Source organism: Canis lupus, chromosome 33, assembly GCF_003254725.2.
Source record: "Canis lupus dingo isolate Sandy chromosome 33, ASM325472v2, whole genome shotgun sequence".
In the NCBI taxonomy this organism is placed as follows: domain Eukaryota; kingdom Metazoa; phylum Chordata; class Mammalia; order Carnivora; family Canidae; genus Canis; species Canis lupus.
Window position 1 is genome coordinate 30,899,415 of NC_064275.1, and position 19,744 is coordinate 30,919,158.

At 32.9% G+C, this 19,744-nt stretch overlaps 1 protein-coding gene and 1 non-coding gene across 9 annotated transcripts in view; both read left to right on the forward strand.

The window, feature by feature from the left end:
• The window catches only part of ACAP2 (ArfGAP with coiled-coil, ankyrin repeat and PH domains 2), a 131,228-nt gene that overhangs the window by 85,331 nt on the left and 26,153 nt on the right, over window positions 1-19,744 (forward strand). For 5 of the 8 annotated variants that reach the window (XR_007408047.1, XM_049105559.1, XM_049105562.1 and 2 more), the window contains exons 9-14: window positions 3,124-3,198; window positions 8,148-8,260; window positions 12,629-12,649; window positions 16,542-16,593; window positions 17,835-17,935; window positions 18,496-18,601. Coding sequence is in view for 6 of the 8 variants with exons in the window: in XM_049105559.1 (XP_048961516.1) it covers window positions 3,124-3,198; window positions 8,148-8,260; window positions 12,629-12,649; window positions 16,542-16,593; window positions 17,835-17,935; window positions 18,496-18,601 (468 nt within the window). In the remaining 2 variants the exon portion in view is untranslated. The remainder of the gene's footprint in view (window positions 1-3,123; window positions 3,199-8,147; window positions 8,261-12,628; window positions 12,650-16,541; window positions 16,594-17,834; window positions 17,936-18,495; window positions 18,602-19,744) is intronic. The other 3 variants (XR_007408048.1, XM_049105560.1, XM_025473367.3) reach the window with 1 other exon arrangement.
• On the forward strand, window positions 4,103-4,264 carry LOC112641641 (U1 spliceosomal RNA). The gene has a single exon (XR_003124742.1). It is a non-coding gene; the product is annotated as a U1 spliceosomal RNA (small nuclear RNA).

A 19,744-nucleotide genomic window follows, 5' to 3' on the forward strand; every position in this document is an offset into this window, starting at 1 on the left:
TTGGATTGCAGTTGAGTAGTCCACTTTATACTTTAGACATTTATTAATTTCAGTTTTGCAGTTTCCCCTCTCTCAGTTCCCACATAATCTTTCAGATCCTTGACAAGCATCTAAGCTCTGGTGTAGTGGAAAATATAGCCTGGTTGGAGGTGGCCAGTTTGGATATTCTTTCAATAATTCAGTTATGAGGGGATCCCTGGGTGGCGCAGTGGTTTGGCGCCTGCCTTTGGCCCAGGGCGCGATCCTGGAGACCCAGGATTGAATCCCACGTCGGGCTCCCGGTGCATGGAGCCTGCTTCTCCCTCTGCCTGTGTCTCTGCCTCTCTCTCTCTCTCTCTTTCTCTCTCTCTGTGTGACTATCATAAATAAATAAAAATTTTTTAAAAATTTTTAAAAAATTTAAAAAATAATTCAGTTATGAGAGAACTACATCTGGAACTAGGAACATGGCAGTAGGGATAGAAGCAAATAGACTCAAGGGATATTTAAGATACAGCCAATTTTTGAAGGTAGAGGGACATGATGAGTTGAGGTTTAAATGTGTTAAATTTTTATGATAGGACATCTAAGTGGGTATATCTGCAGCTCAAACAAACAAAAAACTAGGTTAAAGGAGTCAGTAGCATATTATTGCTAATTGTAACGACAAGAATGGGTGAATTGACTCAAGGAGAGTTAATAGGTATCCCCAAATCATTTTTTGTATTTTGAAAGCTATTTTTGAAAAATGTGAGTGCTAGAACACTATGCTTAAAGATTTTGATTTTGTTAAATTAAGGTCAAGGGCCACTAGTGTAGAGTAAAAGAATCTATTTCAGACAGGGCCCTAAGCATGACATATTTTTGAGAGATGACTAGATATGAGGAGCTCTATGAGAACATAGATGAGAGAGGAGGTAGAAAACTGGGAGATGGTGGTGGCACAGACCAAGGAAGGAGTTTCTCAAAAAGGAGAGGGTGGTTATCAGTACAAATATTGGAAAGAAGGTCCAGTAAACCTAAGACTGAGAACTACTTATTGGGTTTAGCAGCAAGATTATTTGTTACCTTTGTGAGAGTTGAGGGTCTGAGTGGGAGAAGCTAAACTACAGTGAGTAGATGAATAAGAAATAGACAAGTGAAGAACAAGGAAGATTTTTTCAGAAGTTGTATTGTGAAGGAAAGAGAGGTAGAAGGTGGTGGCTAGAGAGAAATACGAGTTGGAGGAAGGCTTTATTTAAGATAGTAGGATTTATACAAATATACAAGCAGATGGAAATGGGAGAAGTTCAAAAGCAGAAAGATAAGTGATTATGTCTGATGTGGTAGGAGTAGAAAGGATTCCAAACACAGAGGACTGGGGACACCTGGCTGGTTATAAGTACCTGTGAAACTCCTACTGTCCAATACTAATAGAAGTATGTTCTATTAGACATGTTGTGCTCCAGACTCCCTCTTGCTGATCTAGTCCCAGCATGTAGGAAACAAGACTGTCAGTTTTCACATCTCTTCAACTTGTACCTTCCCTAACCCTTTATCACGTTGAGATAGTTTTTTTCTTTATACTTCTGCTCCAACAGAGAAAGGTGAATTTTCCCCCTTTCTGTTGTTATAGCAATGAGGTGGGATGTAGCAGAGGCATTTACTACCAATCTGATAGGCAGAAAACCATCACTTGCATTGCAGTACTAGCATAGCAGGTACATGCACACAGGTTTATAAATATTAGTTGAATCTTAGGGTCTGCCTTGTACCTCTCTTCAATCAGAATGAATAAATAATATTTATATGCCATTCAATTAAATTAAAGGCTATAAAACCATGGCATAATGGTTGTTTCACTCATTCAGTATAAGAAAAAAATATTTTTAAAAGATTTATTCCACAGAGAGAAAAAGGGAGTGAATACATGAGCAGGGGGTTGGAGCAGAGAGAGAGGAAGAAGCTGATTCCCCATAGAGCAAGGAGCCAGATGTGGGGCTCGATCCCAAGACCCTGGGATCACAACCCTACCCAAAGGCAGATGCTTAACTGACTGAGCCATCCAGGTGCCCCCAATATAAGAAAATATTGAGCATGTTTTCCTAGTGCAGCATATACCAGCATTAGCCATTAAATCAATGTTATGTGTCACTAAGGCATATATGCATTAGATCCTCAAGTATAGTATAGTTGCCATCTAAATCAGATATTTATAATAGTGATAATTCTGTTTCAATGTGTTTTCTTTTGGTTATTAATATTCAGCGATAATTAAGATTCTGTGGCCAGTTGTACACCTGAAACTAATATTGTGTGTTAACCAGCAGATTTAAATAATTAAAAACTTTTTTTTTAATTAAAAAAAAGATTCTGTGGCCAAAGTTATTCTCTGCTAGGGGAAAAAAAAAACCCCATCATTTGTAATACAGTGAATGAAGGACAAAATGTTTTTTTTTTTTTTACAAAGGCTTTTTAAAATTATTATTATTATTTTAAAGATTTTATTTATTTATTCATGAGAATACACAGGAGAGAGGGAGAAGCAGAGACACAGGCAGAGGGAGAAGCAGGCTCCATGCAGGGAGCCCAATGTGGGACTCCATCCCCGGTCTCCAGGATCACGTCCTGGGCTGAAAGCGGCGCTAAACCGCTGAGCCACCCGGGCTGCCCTAATATTTTGTTTTTAAAAGATATCAATGAAAACATTTGGATATTTAATACTTTATTGTTCTTATTCCTATTGATATTTGCATTTTTATTTTTTCATTTTTCCCACAATCAGAGGTATGGGGATTCAAAGATGAAATGACATACATCACAGTCTAGAAGAGTAGACTCACATAATTTATAACCCAATTATTTTTTATTCTAGCGAACAGTAGTTCAAGAAGCCAGGACATTTGTCGTAATACAAAAAAATCATCTTTTCTGATGGAAAGAACAAGAAAGAAATGAGATTTTATGATTTCTTAAATTTTTTGAGCTTTTTAAAAAAGAACTTTAAACAATAGCTTTTTTTTTTTTTTTCTTTTTGAACAATAGCTATTTTATACCCTGGTCTTAGTAGACTTAAATTGGCTGACTTATTGAGAGTGTTTTAAAAAAATAATCATACCTTTTTTTCTTTAATTTTTAACTCAGTCTAATTTTCTCCCTTTATAGTTGGATCGACTGGTTGTGGATGCAGCAAAGGAGAAAAGAGAGATGGAGCAAAAACATTCCACCATTCAACAAAAGGTACTTGAGAAAAATTAAAGGAGAGTAATTCCTATTTTATGCGATTGCTCAATTACTGGTTTCAGCAAGATACCATTGTGTTGGAACAAATCCTTTAAGTTGCTGTAATAATTAAATTGGGTAGATAAAATCTTCCCTTTTTTTGTGAAAAGTAAAAATTTTTTGGATGGTCAGGCAATATTTGAAAGCCATGTTCTTGAACCACTTTGCAAAAACATCAATCCCATAGGATCTTTTTTTTAAAAGATTATTTATTTACTTATTTACTTACTTACTTACTTACTTGAGAGACATCGCAAGCAGGAGGAGGAACAGAGAGAAGCAGACTCCCCGCTGAGCAGGGCTCCATCCCAGGACCCCGAGATCGTGACCTGAGCTGAAGGCAGATACTTAACCAACTGAGCCACCCAGGCCCACAATCTTATCTTAACTAATTAAAAAATGCCTCTTAAAATTTAAACTGCTATTAACAGATTCAGTTAGGATATCACCAACTTCTGTAAAGTGTGTGGGTGAGAAGGGATGGGGTGGAGGGTGGGCAGAGGGGGCGGTGAAGAACATCTCTTTGCATCAGTGTGTGTGTTTGGTATTGTGGACCTAACAGCTAGATTACTCTGAGGCAGCTCTTGCCCTCTCTCATGTGTTGTTGGAATTTCACATGCATTTCTTGTGAATTTGCCTAAGCATAGCTAAATTGATATTTGAAAAATATATTTTTGAAAATGAAAATTAAATATGATATTTTTGTTTTTGTGTGTGGAGGGGTTTGATTATAAGTAACTTGGAACTCAACGTAATAATATTTCATCTTATATAGTCAGTAATATTTTTGTGTGGTAATCTGAAAATAAAAGGAGAGACTTGGAGATTGAATCTAATACGAGTATGTGACAAGGTGCCTTCTGTACTTACCCAGCAGGGGAGAGAGCATGAACCCAAAAGTGGTTTCCCAGGGTGAGGCTTATCCACTGACTCCAAATGTGCTGACCCTTGGAATTTCCCCAAATGTGGAAAACTTGACTGTATAATTTGTGGTGGTGGGGTACCCTATTTGTGTGTTCCTTTAAAAAAAAAAAAGATGCCTTCTAGCATTGCTTTAAAAATCTGTTCCTGTGGTATTGACTAGTCAGATCAACTTTTATTATGATTTACTTAGAATATAAATGACCAGTGAACAAGATCTGACTTAAAAGATGTCAGTGGAAAAAAATTAAAGTGAAGTTAGTAGTACAGGTAAGGAAAATTATATTGACGATGGGTTATTAATATTAAAAGAGAAACATAAAGGGGAAAATTTTCTACCAGACCATCTTTAACTTAGTTACTTCCAGTTATAGTTAGGTAAGACTAACTTCTGTTTTGTTTTATTTAAAGTTAGAGTAACTTTTGGTTGAGTAATTTGTGTTAATGACATTACCATGGAGAGATTATTAAAAATTGGGACCAATCATTTGTAATTAAAATGAGAGATCATGATATTTGTAGGAACTTGTGATTTTTTGCTTAAACTGAATTATTTAATGAATATTGTGTATCTTTTAATATTTGTCCCTGTTGTATACACAGCTCGGTGTTGTACTGAGAATCCAACAGTAGATTATTAAATCTAAAATTAGTTTACTTGATTTTAAGTAATAGGTACCGCTGTACTTTAAAGAAAGTAATGCTATTTTTGCTTTTTTCTGCCCTTAAATGCTGACACAAGGCTGCATTACAGGTAAAAAAAAAAAAAAAAAAAAAAGGGAAAAAGATTTAGTCATAAAAATTAAGGGAAAATATGTCTGATGTAATTATTTACATTTTTCAAGAATTTAAATTGATCAGTTAAAGAAACAGTGATGGCTATGCACATTCATATACATGTCTTTTGGATATGTGTACATATTCCTGATGGATTTATACCTAGGAGTAAAACTCCTGGTTCAGAGGGAATATATATGTTCACTATCAGTAAATAATGCTAAATTACTTTTCAAAATTATATTGCCATTCCTGGCAGGCAGCTCTGTGTGTGGGTTCTCAGTGTTCTTGGCCACCCCCACGGTATTGTGAGGGTTTTTAATTTTTGCTAATTTTAGTGGGTAGATACTAACATCTCATTGTGGTTTTAATTTATGCTTTAGTTACTAATGAACTCAAGCACCTTCCCCTTATTGGTGTTTATTGGTCATTTGGTTTGAGAAATGTCTGTTAGTTTTTCTTCCATTTTTACATCATGCTGCCTAACTGTTCAGATTCTTCATATCATCTGGATTAAGCGTATCTTGGGGGGATATACTATGTGTTTTTAATTTTCACATAGTTTTTTTTTTAATGTCTTTTATGTTTAGTACTTTTTGTGTCTTGTTTAATAAGTCCTTCCTATCCTAAGATCATGAAGAAATATCTCTGGTGTAATCTTCTAAGTGTTTATAGATTCACCTTTTATGTTTAGACCTTAAATCCATCTGTAATTGGATGTTTGTGTTATGGTGTGAGGTAGAGATCCAGATTCTTTGTATTCTTATACTGGTATGTAGATGATCCAGAATCAGTTATTTAAAAATGTGTTCTTTCCTTACTACTCTGTTGTATCCTCTGATTTACATCACGTTTGTATACATATGAAGTCTGTTTCAGGCTTTCAGTTCTTTTCATTGGCCTTTTTGTCTTAATTGTGCCAATACTATGCTGCCTTAATTATTTTAGCTTTATAGTAAATCTTGATGTCTGACAAAGCTAAGATTCCTACCTTCTCTGCTTCAGAAGTGGATTGCCTAAATTTTGCATTGTTATATAAATTTCAGGAGCAGACTTTCAGATTGCATAAAAATAGCTTTTGGGATTTTGATTGATTGCATTGGATCTGTGAATCAATATGGGGAAGAATTGATATCTTTATTTTATAATGTCTTCTAACCTATGAGCTTGAAATATTTATTTCTTTAAGTTTTCTTTTATATCCTTTATAAGTTTTATAGTTGTACATCTTCTGTTAAATTTATTCATATATACTTATATTGCAAATGTTACTGTAAATGTCTTAAAAATTTTTTCTCACTGTTTACTTTTATTACATATTAAAATTGATTTTTCTGTATTGACTTTGAAACCAGTTACCTTGTTAATAAGGTCTCTTTAATGCTAATTTATTTCTGGATTGTTTTGGATGTTCTTTGTACAAAGTCATATAATCTGCAAATAATATTAGTTTCTTCCTTTCCGATTCTTCCTTACTTTTTGTTTATTATCTTGTCAGCTAGGACCTCTAGCATAATCTTGAATTGAAGTGATAAAGGCCCTTCTTGTCTTGCTTGCAATTTCAGAAGGGAAAGTTTCTGCTCGATTCTCTTTATTGGCCAGTCTTGGTCTTGCCTTCTTTTCCCTCAGCCTCACACCAAAGCTTCCAATTCTGGTGAGGCAAATGCCCTTAAGGTGAAATCTGGCTTCCTTGATCTGCTTACCTCTTTAAGCCTCCTATTTTCGCTTCTCTTGTGTCTTTGAGTATTTCTTCCTAATTTGTCAGCTCATCAATATATTTAAATTATAATATTATATATTTTATATAGTGTTACTAGTTGCTTTTGTTATAAAATCATAATCTGTCACGCTTTAAGTACTATACAGTATTAATTGATATTAATAGTAATTAAATTGAAGACAACCTTTCTCAAAAAATATAGTTGAAAACTAGAAAATTACTTATAATGCACTGTACTTTAAGGAGGTGTTATATTTTAATGTTTTAAGTAGCATCAGGGTCATTAAAAAGCTGCCAGTATTACAAATGAAACCTTTAGAGTGTTGCCAAACTCAGTTATATCTATTGCTGACATAATCCTGTCTGCATAATTAAATACATTACAGCCTCAAATAAATTTTAAATGAAGGAATTAAGATTTTCCTGATTTTTTTTTTCAAAGAAAAGCAGGAGAAAATGTAGCAATTTGTTTATAGATTCTGTTTCATTTGATTAGTTTGGGTTAGTCCTTTTTTTTTTTTTTAATGGTTAAATTTTGAGAGATGTCAGCAGGGTTTTTGTTTTTAATAAATTTTGTTTTTCTGAATTAGTCTGTTTCCATATTCCATCTTTGTAGACACTTAGGTTTGGAAGGTCCCTAGGTGATTCTCACTCTGCCTGGCTACTAAGGGAGAACCTTCACATCCTAGCATCATTTGCAGATGGTCATCTAGCTTCTGCCAAAATCTTTCTCAAGCCCGAGAGTTTGCTATTCCCTAAAAGGATAGTATTCTAACTTTGATTTTTGGTCCAGAAGTAATTTTGAAAGTTCTGAGGCTGATTTTTAGAATTTTAAAATTGGGGATAGCAGTAGTCTTGCAGTTTTGTACAAATTACTTTTAAGTTCATCAGGAAATCTTTTAATTAAAAAAAATATTATTTATTTATTCATGAGAGACACGGAGAGAGGCAGAGACATGCAGGCAGAGGAAGAAGCAGGCTTCATGCAGGGAGCTCAATGTGGGACTTGATCCCGGGACTCCATGATTATGCCCTGGGCCGAAGGCATGCTTTCAACTGCTGAGCCACCCAGGTGTCCCATTATTTTAGCTTTTTAAAAGAGATTTTATTTATTTATTTGAAAGAGAGCAAGCGAGCAAGAGAGTATGAGTTTGGGGGAGGCCCAGAGGGAGAGGGAGAAGCAGAAGCAGACTCCCTGCTGAGCCAAGAGCCCAGCATGGGGCTTGATCTCAGGACCCCAGGACCATGACCTGAGCAGAAGGCAGATGCTTAACCGACTGAGCCACTCAAGTGCCCCAAATTGAAATATTTTAATATGTTGAAGCATTCTTCTATTATTCAGCATTTAAGTCTCGCCTTTTCTTATGAATATTGTTAATATAATTGTCTTAATACAAAGCTTTTCTGTGATTTGAGCTGTTTCTCTACAATAAATTTGTTGTCTAGGGGACTTAATAAAACCATATGAACTTTTTTTTATCTTGTCTAGGATTTCTCCAGTGATGATTCTAAGTTAGAATATAATGTAGATGCTGCAAATGGCATTGTTATGGAAGGATATCTGTTCAAAAGAGCCAGCAATGCCTTCAAAACTTGGAACAGGTAATATATTTCAAATACTAGTCTTGATCCTTCCGCGTTCCGTTTTCCAACCTTCCCTGTGATTTGGGAACTCTTTCATAATTCTTTAAATTCATAGTTTGTAATAACTTTCTTGAACCCAGTTCACTGAAGATAAGTTTCCCTTCTAGGAAAGGGGATCCTAAGAAGCAAGTGAAAAATGCTAGTACTAAATCTAAACTGTAAAATTTAAGCAAAGTTTAAACTAGGAAGCAGGAATTTTTTTCTTCTTTGGGTTCCTTCTCTGTATGATGTTTATGTACATTTTAATTTAGTGTTTGCTTGTGAATTTTTAAGCTAGGCGAGCCTGATCTTTTGATCTTTGCAATAACTTTAACCAGGACTTTTAGGAAATGTGATTGTTCTTGTGTGTGAAGTATGTGTGGCAGTTGGTACTCCTTTCTTCTAAACTTGATGGCTACCAAAAATGTTACTTTTTGTTGTTGTTGTTAAACTGATTTTTATAAAATATTAATCATGTGAATGTTAAGTATTATAAAATATTTTATTATCTTTTCTTCTAATTTAGTATAATAAAGTAAAATAATTTCAGACATTAAAGCATAAAAAAAAGATTGTGTTGACTCAGCATCATCCTTCCGTCCTTAGTCTTTTATTCAAGGATGCCTCTGTTTTTTTTGGGGGGGGGAAAAACCCAATTTGTAATAATTGAGAGTAACATTGGGTTCTGGTGAATTGATTTACATTATTAGTTGAATGTGTATGTTTTATTTGCTACTTGAACAGAACATGAATTCACTTAATGATAGAGAAGATTGTTTTCTTTTTTAAAAAAAATGGATATTAGCAAAATAAATGAAAATTCTTGGTAAATTTAATTTAGTATGTATTTTTGTTAATTTAAATGAGAACTATTATGTTTGAATATTTAATATAAGGAATTCCTAGTGCACTGATTTTTATTTCTTGGTGATGAGCTTATATGGAAGAAGCATGCACTGCTATTTTCAAATGTCAGTGATTTATTGAACATTTCCCTAGCATTTGATATTGCCAGATATTTATTTAAATGTATGGGGTGTGTTTTATTTGAAATAATTTATCTTTACTTGGGTATGAATATAAGCTGGAAAGTGATTATATTTGGTAGTAAACCTCTTTGAATTATATAGAACTTCTAAAATAATGTATTAATACACAAGGATTAACTAAAGTGGTCTGGGTAGAATTAGTGTTTTTAACTGTTACAAAGTGAAAATGAAAAATTAAAATTCTGTCTTCCAAGCTATTTAAATTAAGACAATATTTTAAGTTTTTCCTGGTTAAATTTTCATAGCCAGAATAAGAAATTAAAACTAAAAAGTAGTGTGTCAAATTTTTATAATAAATAAAGATTTCTCAACCAGTACGGTTTCATGAGGTAATGTTAGAATTGAATTTTAACCTTCAGATTTCAAAACAACCTACTTAAAGTTTAACACAGTGAAAATACAATAAATCCATAGAAACTATACCATTATGTTAAGAAGAAATGAAATGATCTTCCATGGACTACTCCAATGAGAAATGATCTCAGACTTCAAAATGAAGCACAGTAAGTGTTAGTGGAAAATTACATTGCCATTTAGGGCAATAGGAAAAAAATTAATTCTGATTTAAGCATGGAACTTTCATTATTTATTATTTGTTTCATGAATTCTGTTAATTGGCTTAGGTAATAAAGTGTACCTAAAGCAAGTAGGGAATAACTATTACATTTCTCAGTTATAGACATGTTACTTTCCATTTGTAAAGTGGAAGAGACAATATTGGCCTTTGAAAATGAGGCTGCTTTTTAAAGGAGATGCCATCTAATTGTAGTGGGATGGCAGTTATTGATTAGAGTCATGGATTGTGTTTCAACACCCTAATTTTTAGTAAAGAAATAAAGGTGCAGAGAGATAGTGACTCTTTGAAGGTCACACAACTGGTCTGTGACAAAATGGAGGCCCCAAACCTGGCTTTAAAAGTTTTTTTTAACTTGCTGTGGAAATTCCATATAAATTTGTGTTTTGATAAAACAATATGTCAGGTATTTTAAAAATAGCTTAAGAACTATTAAAAACAACTTCCTAGTCTACATTATTAGGAAAAATTATGAACAGCAGATTATTTCATTTTCATATACCTTTAAAAAGAGCATTTTAATGAAAATACTAGTAAAAAGCAGACTTCTAAGGAATGTAGCATAAATTACTTTTTATATAAAAGTCTTCTCACAAAAAAAATTCCAAACCTTATAACAGAAGTTTTAGATATTTTCTAGATTATAGGTCAGTAACTGTGAAAGGGAGAGAAAGAAATCTATTGAATATTATTTAGAACTTTTTTCTGCTTTTCAATTTGGAATGTATGTTAAATTTCTTATGTGAAGTTTATTTAAAAAATCTAATCTCAGGAAATACTTGCAGATACCTTCCCTTTACCCATATATGACTTTAAAGTCTGCCCTCCTTCTTTCTCTTTTTTAAAAAATATTTTATTTATTTATTCATGAGAGACACAGACAGGGAGAGGCAGAGACACAGGCAGAGGGAGAAGCAGGCTCCACGCAGGGAGCCCGATGTGGGACCTCCTCCCAGGATCACGACCTGAGCCAAAGGCAGACAGACGCTCAACCGCTGAGCCACCCAGGCATCTCTGCCCTCCTTCTCTAATTAGTTCTCTATCCAGCTTGATTTCATATATTCAGTTTGATTTTGAATAAAAGACTCTATTTGTAATGTTTGTACCTTTAAAGATCCAGGATTCCAGCTCTTTCAGCATAATGATTTTTCTACCTACTGTTTAAGTATCTTTAGACTGTCTGTAGATTAGTTTTAGGGAGCATTTTTTTCTTGTAGTCACTATAAGGTACCAAGCATAGGATGACAAATTTGCCATTATCTTTAGTTTTATGGAATAGTGGCATGTAATATTTTCAAAGCCAACATTTATTGATTTGTTTTAATTTCAATTCCAGTTACCATACAGTGTAATATATTAGTTTCAGGCGTAGAATTTGCGATGCAAGACTTAAATGCAACACCTGGGGCTCATCACAAGTGCCCTCCTTAATCCCCATCACCCATTTAAGCCATATTTTAAAAAAGACTTCCTTCTTGAGGGAAATGTGAATTTGACTAGGAATTCCCAGGTAGTTTTAAACCTCGCCCCTGTGCGTCATAAAATGTAAACATCATTCTCTAATTCGAAATTTAACTAAAGAGACCGTATTTTGTGTGATGTGATTGAAAGAGTGTAAGGAGTGAGACACTATGTCTTATGTGAATTGTTGAGTTTGTCTTTTGTTGGTTTCAGATTTCTAGTTTGTAGTGTCTCAGATTTTTATGTCTGTAATACATATTTTTCTGAAAACATGAGAAATACCAAAATTATCTTTCCGTATCAGGCCATTTTTTCCATGTGGCTGGCAGCTTTACCTCAGGCTCAGATCAATGCCAGGTGGATTATTCATACCTATATGTCTCTTTTGCTTTCTATGATAAATTCAGAAAAGGTGAAGGAACAAGGAAAATAATTAAATTCTACAATTATTTAGTAGTAAGCTGGTAAAATGAATAAAGAAGCTGAATTATTGCATGCTATGATTAGTCTTTGTTGAACGAGAAAGTAAATATACCTGAAAGTATAAAATATATTAACAGTTTCTTAAAGTATTCTATATGCTGCTAGCACAGGTATAAATTTAACTTTTGTTGGCTTTTTGTTTTAAAATAAGAAATGTATGCATATATTAAAGATGCCCTACTTATGTGTATAGCCTTAGAGTGTCTGCTGTCATTGATGAAAAGGGGGAGAGCAGGTGGGAGGTAGGTTTATTTGGCTAATAATATTTTATAATCTTTGAAATTCTTAATTAGTCATCCCACTTTCCTATGAAAATTGTCATTTGTTTCAGGTTTATGAAGCTCTATCTATAGTGATTGTTTCCCTTAAATTTTTAGGAGCAACTTATTAAGATGAGGAAAAGTATGATTTATATTTTATAGCTATTACTATAGAGACAGAAAAATAATAGTAGAGGTATGCTCAAGTGTGCTAAGTCTTACCAGAACTTTTTATACCATAACAATTGAAGAAAATTTTTGAATATTTCTGAAATATTAGCATTTCAGTTTCCTAAGAGTTAGAATTAATTGTGTAAATGCATATATGTATAAATTTAAGAACAAAATGCAAAATATATTTTTGATTATTCTGTTAGGTTACGAGCTTAAGCTTATTTCTTTAATTCTTGCTTTATTTTCATATCATGCTAGTCCTTTGCTTATTTTGCACATTTGCATTTTCATTCTTTTACCACCTTTCCTTTATGTTTTAATCCTGCCCCATTTTTTCATATGACAGGAAAAAGCCCGATCATATCAGGTACCAAATGGCTTCCTTCCCCTCATTCCTGCCTTACTTCAATTTCCTCTTTGGCACGAGAAAGCTCATAATTAACCTGCATTTCAGTTGGATTACTTGCAATGGATATAATGTCTCTTGTTTTAAATTGGGAAGAAAATATACACATTTCATTTGAGAAATGGAATTATCCTTTCATTGCCAATCACCTCAGTCTGTTTTAATTGAAAATGAAAATAACATTTGATATATTTATCAAATAAATATATAGATATTTACATATCTGTATATATCAAAGATATATATGAGTAATATGGTGCCTTTCTATCTTTTTTTAAGGGAAATAAGCTGGGAAACCCTATTCAAAATTTTCTTTTCTTTTTTTTTTTTTTAAGATTTTATTTGTTTATTCATGAGAGACCGAGAGAGAGAGAGAGAGAGAGAGAGAGGCAGGCAGAGACACAGGCAGAGGGAGAAGCAGGCTCCATGCAGGGACTCGATCCCAGGACTTCAGGATCACGCCCTGAGCCAAAGGCAGAGCTTAACTGCTGAGCCATCAGGTGTCCCCACTTTTCAAAATTTTAAACAGTAGCTAGGAATAATCATATTAGTTTTGCTGAAAGTAAAAATTTTTTTAAAATTTAAAAATTTTCCTAGAGCTTTTTGTTTTAACATCTTGGTCTTTTTCCTTGGGAAAAATTAAATTGAATTTGAAAAATTGTAGCATACGTGCTAAAGCCTTTAATTTTGTTAAATGTTCACCCATTTGGCACATAAATAAATATGTACGTGAATCTATCATTTTTATAGTTTTAGTGAGAAAGCCTCTAGAGATTTAGAAGTTTGACTTTTACATTTTATTTTTGGTTTTAAGTACAGGTCTAGGACTAATGATAAACATGATAAAGACACTTGATTTATTTTTTATTTATTTATTTATTTATTTATTTGATTTAAAAAAATTTTTTTTTATTTATTTATGATAGTCACACAGAGAGAGGGAGAGGCAGAGACACAGGCAGAGGGAGAAGCAGGCTCCATGCACCGGGAGCCCGACATGGGATTCGATCCCGGGTCTCCAGGATCGCGCCCTGGGTCAAAGGCAGGCGCCAAACCACTGCGCCACCCAGGGATCCCTGATTTATTTTTTTAATATATTTTTTCCTCCTCCCTCCCCCCTGTTTGGTTATCTGGAAGCTCTCACATGTATTTAAAAATCGGTAATATCTAATTGTCTATGAACTTAGTAACTTTGGTTTAAAATATTTATTCAGTTATTTCAATTTGGGATAGATATAAAGTGGTGTATTATTTTTCTTAATGAGCCAATAAATTTTGCTTTTTAAAAAAATCTATATTTTGACTTTGTGGTCAGTTTCTGAATTTTGTAGAATATAGAATAGTTGTCAGCATAGTGCTTTCTAAAATTTGTCTTTTTATTATTTAATTATCTTAATTTTTTTTAAAGTTTATTTAAGTAATCTACACCCAACATGGGGCTTGAACTCATAGCCCCAGAATGAAGAGCGGCATGCTTCTTCTCCACCCTCCTCCTCCTCTGGCTTCTCTGTGCCAGCCAGGTACCCCTATTTAATTATCTTTTAAAGTAGCTCCAAATTGCAGGCAGCATGAACTTGAAATATTATTTTAAACACCATAGGGTATGAACTGTCTCATATTGCCTTTTAGTAGAAATATTCTTTTAAAAGATTTTATTTATTTATCCATGAGAGACACAGAGAGAGAAGAGAGAGAGGCAGAGACACAGGCAGAGGGAGAAGCAGGCTCCACCACGCAGGGAGCCCGACACGGGACTCGATCCCGGGTCTCCAGGATCATGCCCTGGGCTGAAGGCAGCACTAAACCGCTGAGCCACCCGGGCTGCCCCCTTTTATTAGAAATATTAATAATACCTAGGATTTTTTTATAGGAGCAATTTAAAAAATTATATTCCATTTTACTTATCTGACTGGAGTTTTGATCAATGTAAATGAATGTAGTTGGCTCTTTTTTTTCTTTTTTTTTAATGGCAGAAGACGGGAGTTAGTGTCATATAACCTACAGATCTTAGTAATTGAAAGTTCTTTTTCTATGTAGGATACATTGTGATTTTGTTCCTTAGGAAATGTTTTCAAAATTAAGATGAATTTATAGTGTCTTCCTTGAGTATACAAAACTCAGGGAAAACTCAAATGATATGAAAGAGTCACCCAGAAGCAAATAGATGGCAGGGGAACTAGGTTTCAGAAATATATGTGATCTATAAAGTTAATAATTATCAGAGGAAATGCTCTTTGACAAAAAAGGGGGGGGTTATGTAGTATTTTGTTATTATTTTTAAAGGTTATTATCCTAAGATGCACCAGTTCAAAAGAAATTTACTTTTTAAAAGCCTTAGAAACATGAAAAGTTTATGTGATTATATGGGTATTTTTCTATTATGCAGTAAAACTATAGTTTTTCATCGAATTATATATCCTTGCTATTTAAAAGTTGTTGTTAAAAAAAAAAAAGTTGTTGTTAGTGTAGTTTGCCGTATTTCAAATGATTTTTAAAGACCTACTTTAATCAACATCAGAGATTGTTTCCATTGCATGTCATCCCGTGTGGCAGGGCTGCTCCATTTTCTTTGTTTATAGGTATTTCCTTTAACATTTCTAACTAACTGTGTGCCCCAGAGCAAAGAAACCTAGGAGTTCTTCCTTTTCTAGCCTGCCTCTTGATTTGCACGAGAGGCAAGTCACTTGGTTTTATTTAGATGCTTATTTAACAAATCTCTATTTTAATGGTAAAGGTGATACCTTTTTAAGTAGCAAGAAAGCCTAACAGTCTGTCTAGCTTAAAAATAGAAAAGCATCTAATCATTTTCACAGCTTTGGAGAATTAACTTAATTTTTTAAAATAGAACTTCTAAATATGTCTAAATACAATTTCTAGTGCTTTGTGTTAGTATCAATGAAAAGGTCGAATCTCTGTCTGCTAATAGATTAATAACTAATGTTGACGATAGAAATCATCTTACGTAAAACTAATTTTGAAATAATGTCTCAAATAGTTTTACCTTTCATGCTTGATGAGAATTTTTGCTTCCTTTTATGAATGGCTTTTGGCTGTGATTTTTTTTTTTTTTTTTGTAAATCTTTAGGTTCTTTTACTGTCTTAATAAGTGAGAATTAGTAAATATGCCGTTTATAGCTTAGCTTTTTCTTTCAAAAAGATTGCAAGTAAATTGTTTGCCTGATAATTTACAAGAAGCGGCAGAACAATGTAGATAGTTAGGTGAATTATTTTTAATAATAACTTTGGTTATTCTGCTTAGAAGTATTTTAAATTAAAGCGAGGTCAAGTAAATTGGCGATTATCTCTTGTTTGATATCAGTTCTAAATGATTTAATTTCCTGTTTTGTTGAACAAACGCTTGCTGAATTAGCTGCAGAAAAGTTGAAAACAAAGCACCATTTATTTCAGTGTTTTACTGTGTACAAATGGATAGTCTTTTTTGCAACATAAATTCATTTCTACCCTATAATAGAAACAGTTATTTTGGGGGAAAGATTTTTAGTTACTTTTGAGTAACCTCAAAAAAACTAAATTTTTACCTTAATACAGTTATTATTTGGTGATAGCATAAAGGATAACAGCTGTTGTCAGGATATAAATTTCTGACCTAAAATTAATAAAAATACAGTAATTTTATTTTCCTAGTCTGTGGTTTTAAAACTGTTTAAAGTTGTTCTTTACTTTCAATAGTATTCTCATTGACATCAGTTTATATAAAACAAAACAATGTACTTCTCAATATATATCTCAAAGCATAATTACTATCAACTGATTTTCTAGTACTTTTCCAAATATTTCTAACAACTGACATAAATTATGTTTATGAAAACTTAATCTATTTTTATTTATTTAGACGCTGGTTTTCAATACAGAACAATCAGTTGGTTTACCAGAAAAAGTTTAAGGTAGGTGTTTTGTTAATTAAGTGAAAACCCAGTGAGTCCCCTGTTTCAGTTCTCTGTTCATCTTGATAAAGCACTGAAGCCCATAAATACTCATGTGTGCAAAATTATTTTTTATTAGTTTTATTTTTAGGCATGTATAAGAGAACTCAAAAGTGGAAAGCATCAATTTTTGATCCTTAAAAGCAGAGTGATACTGAATCTTGAATTCTTAACTCCTAATTTTGAGACGGGTGTTTCTGTGTCCCAGGATTATTGCTTTCATTTCTTCATTTTCTTTGACCAGCTGTGTGACAGGAACAATACTACATTCCATTTTACTATTTTGAGGCTGAAGGAAAAGGGTACCTTTTAAGAAACATCACCTTAGGGCCAGAGGTGATACTATAAAATTGTTAAAGATGACATTAAAATGTAAGCTTGAAGTGATTTAAATAGAAACCTCTGAATTTGTTAATGTTGTTTTTAAACATTTCTTTTCCTGAACCCTATTTTAAGGGTGAGGACTTTTATTTATTGGGAAGGCATACTGAGATTATATGGGACTTGAGAATTGTTAAAAAATAATTAGGAAAAAAATCCCTTATTTAATAGATGAATTGATTTTTACCTAGTCTTTGTGAATGATGTATTCAACTGTACATTTTAAGTACTCACACTTTACTCTTGAGATACACAATCTGAAATTTTATTTGCTTCGTTCTGTGCTAGCAGGCTTACTCCACAGAAGTCCTTTATTCTAACTCAGTTCAGGGTTTCTTCTGCTCTGATAAACTTGGTTTTGACTTTATATTTTTGATAAGTACTAGAAAAATGATAGAAGCTTTCTCATTTCTCAGGTATTTTAAGAAGATTGTATAAGCTTCCTTTTTTAGAGGAAAGTAGCTTTTATTATATGTGAAGGGGGACCAGGAGAATAATGGATAATGAAAGAAAATTAGTAGGAAGCTAACATTTGTTGAATACCTATTAATTACCATGTTTTAGACTAAGCTCTTTACATATATTTTTATTTAATCCTTGTATAGCAATTTTATGAGACAGATAAAATTATGAACAGGACACAGTTACCTTTAATAGTTGTATCTATGTTGATAACTCCTATCTCTGATCCTAAATTAGATAAATATAAATCTTTAAAATTAGACCATTCATTCTGAGTAATATTTTTAAGTGTGTTATTATTGGTGGTAGTACTTAATAGCTAAGTTGATAAACATAGGAGTTTTGTTTCCTTTTTGTAGGATAACCCCACTGTGGTAGTGGAAGATCTAAGGCTCTGCACGGTGAAACACTGTGAAGACATAGAACGACGTTTCTGCTTTGAGGTAGTCTCTCCAACAAAGTAAGTGGTTCTAAAGAATGAGAGTTGCTTTTAAGTTTCTGTAGTTTGTTTTAAAGAACTTTACAAAATAGAGAAACATTTGTTTTACTTGTGATTATGGTAGAGAAAAAGGTGCCTTAAAAGTAAATTTTAATAATTAATGATTATAGGTAATAACAGTGAGATATTTATGTTAACTTTTACCCAGTATCATTTTCTTTAAATTTCATAAAGATTATTGATGTGGCTATATGAAAACTTTTTGGGTGCCTTGTTGATGAATTAACATCGTATACCAGATCAATCCATATTTGTACCCAATAGAAAATATTAGTGTTATATTTGGTAAATTTAAAGTTATTTTTTAATGTTCAGGGATTTTTAATTTTTTTTTCTACTAAGCAATTTGTTTCATTTCTACTGATTTCTTCATGAACATACTCTGTCCTAAAGATAGATGAAATAAAACCATTCAAAAGAAATTATTTTATGTTAGAAAATTATTGAACAGCAAAGTAAACATTATTATTATTTTGAGGGGTTAATTTAGTGTCTGAGAAAACAATGTTATTTCCTTTTAGAAGTTGTATGCTTCAGGCAGATTCTGAAAAGCTGCGCCAGGCATGGATTAAGGCTGTTCAGACCAGTATTGCCACTGCTTATAGAGAGAAGGGTGATGAATCAGAGGTTAGTAAACAATATTGTAATACAAAATGATACATTGCCAGAAGTTTTTAATTTTAGTTGCAACATTATATAGTTACAACATTTTTAATGGATGATGAGTTTTATAATTGAAAGAGGTTTTACTATTAAAATCTAGATTTATTTTTATTTCTCTTCACTTTATCATTTTAATATATGTTTAATTCAATATTTGAATATATGTCCTAGGTTGACATACAGCATTCTAGTGTTAAGTATTTTTCCCAAAATATTTTACTATTCTAATTAATAAAAATTAGTGGAAAATGGATGAATAGTAATTAGTAAAAATAAAAAAAGGTAAACTCAAATTGTCTCTGGATTGAAGTCTACCTGAAGATAAGTTGAAATAGAGTGGTGGGTCATAGTTTGGCTTCAGCTTCCCAGTGATTTTATAGACTTTTGAGCAACGCCATGAGTAAGTTTTGAGAAATGGAACTTGCCAATTCCTCTAGTAACTTCCTGAAAATGAGACATTTGTGAGTCTGTACATGTTTGAAAATGTCTTTATTTTATCCTTGCATTTGTTTGATAGTTTGGTTGGGTGTGGAGTTTATAGGTTGGAAGTAATTATTCTTAAGAATTTTAACAGCATTGTTTTTCTAGTTTTCAGTGTTGCTGTTGGAGTCTTTCTTGTTACTGTTCTTTTTGTATTGCTTCTCTCTGGTTTCTTGTTTTCTTTTTCTGGGATTTCTGGACTAATTTTACGATTTTTCTGATTTTTTTGTGTGTTTTTGCTCTGCTTTCTGGACTTTTCTCAGTTAATCTCACAACTTTCTATGGAATATTTTAGTTCTGTTAGCTCATATTAAATTTGTAGGAGTTTCTTTTTGTTTGTTGAATGTTTATACATGTAAACTTGTTCTTTCTTCACGGATACAGTGTTAGAGCTATGGTTTTCAAACTTGGCTGCCGTGATGATAACACAGGGATTTTTTTGAAATCCCAGTACATAGGTTCCACCCCAGGGTAATTAAATGGAGTTGGGACCCAGGCATCAATAGTTTGAAAAGCTTTCTAGGTGGTTTCCATGTATACACAATGCTGAGAACTATTGTGTCAGAGGTTTTTCTTGGCTATCTGGTAATTTGTTCTGATTACAAGTCAAAGACTAAAAACCTCTTG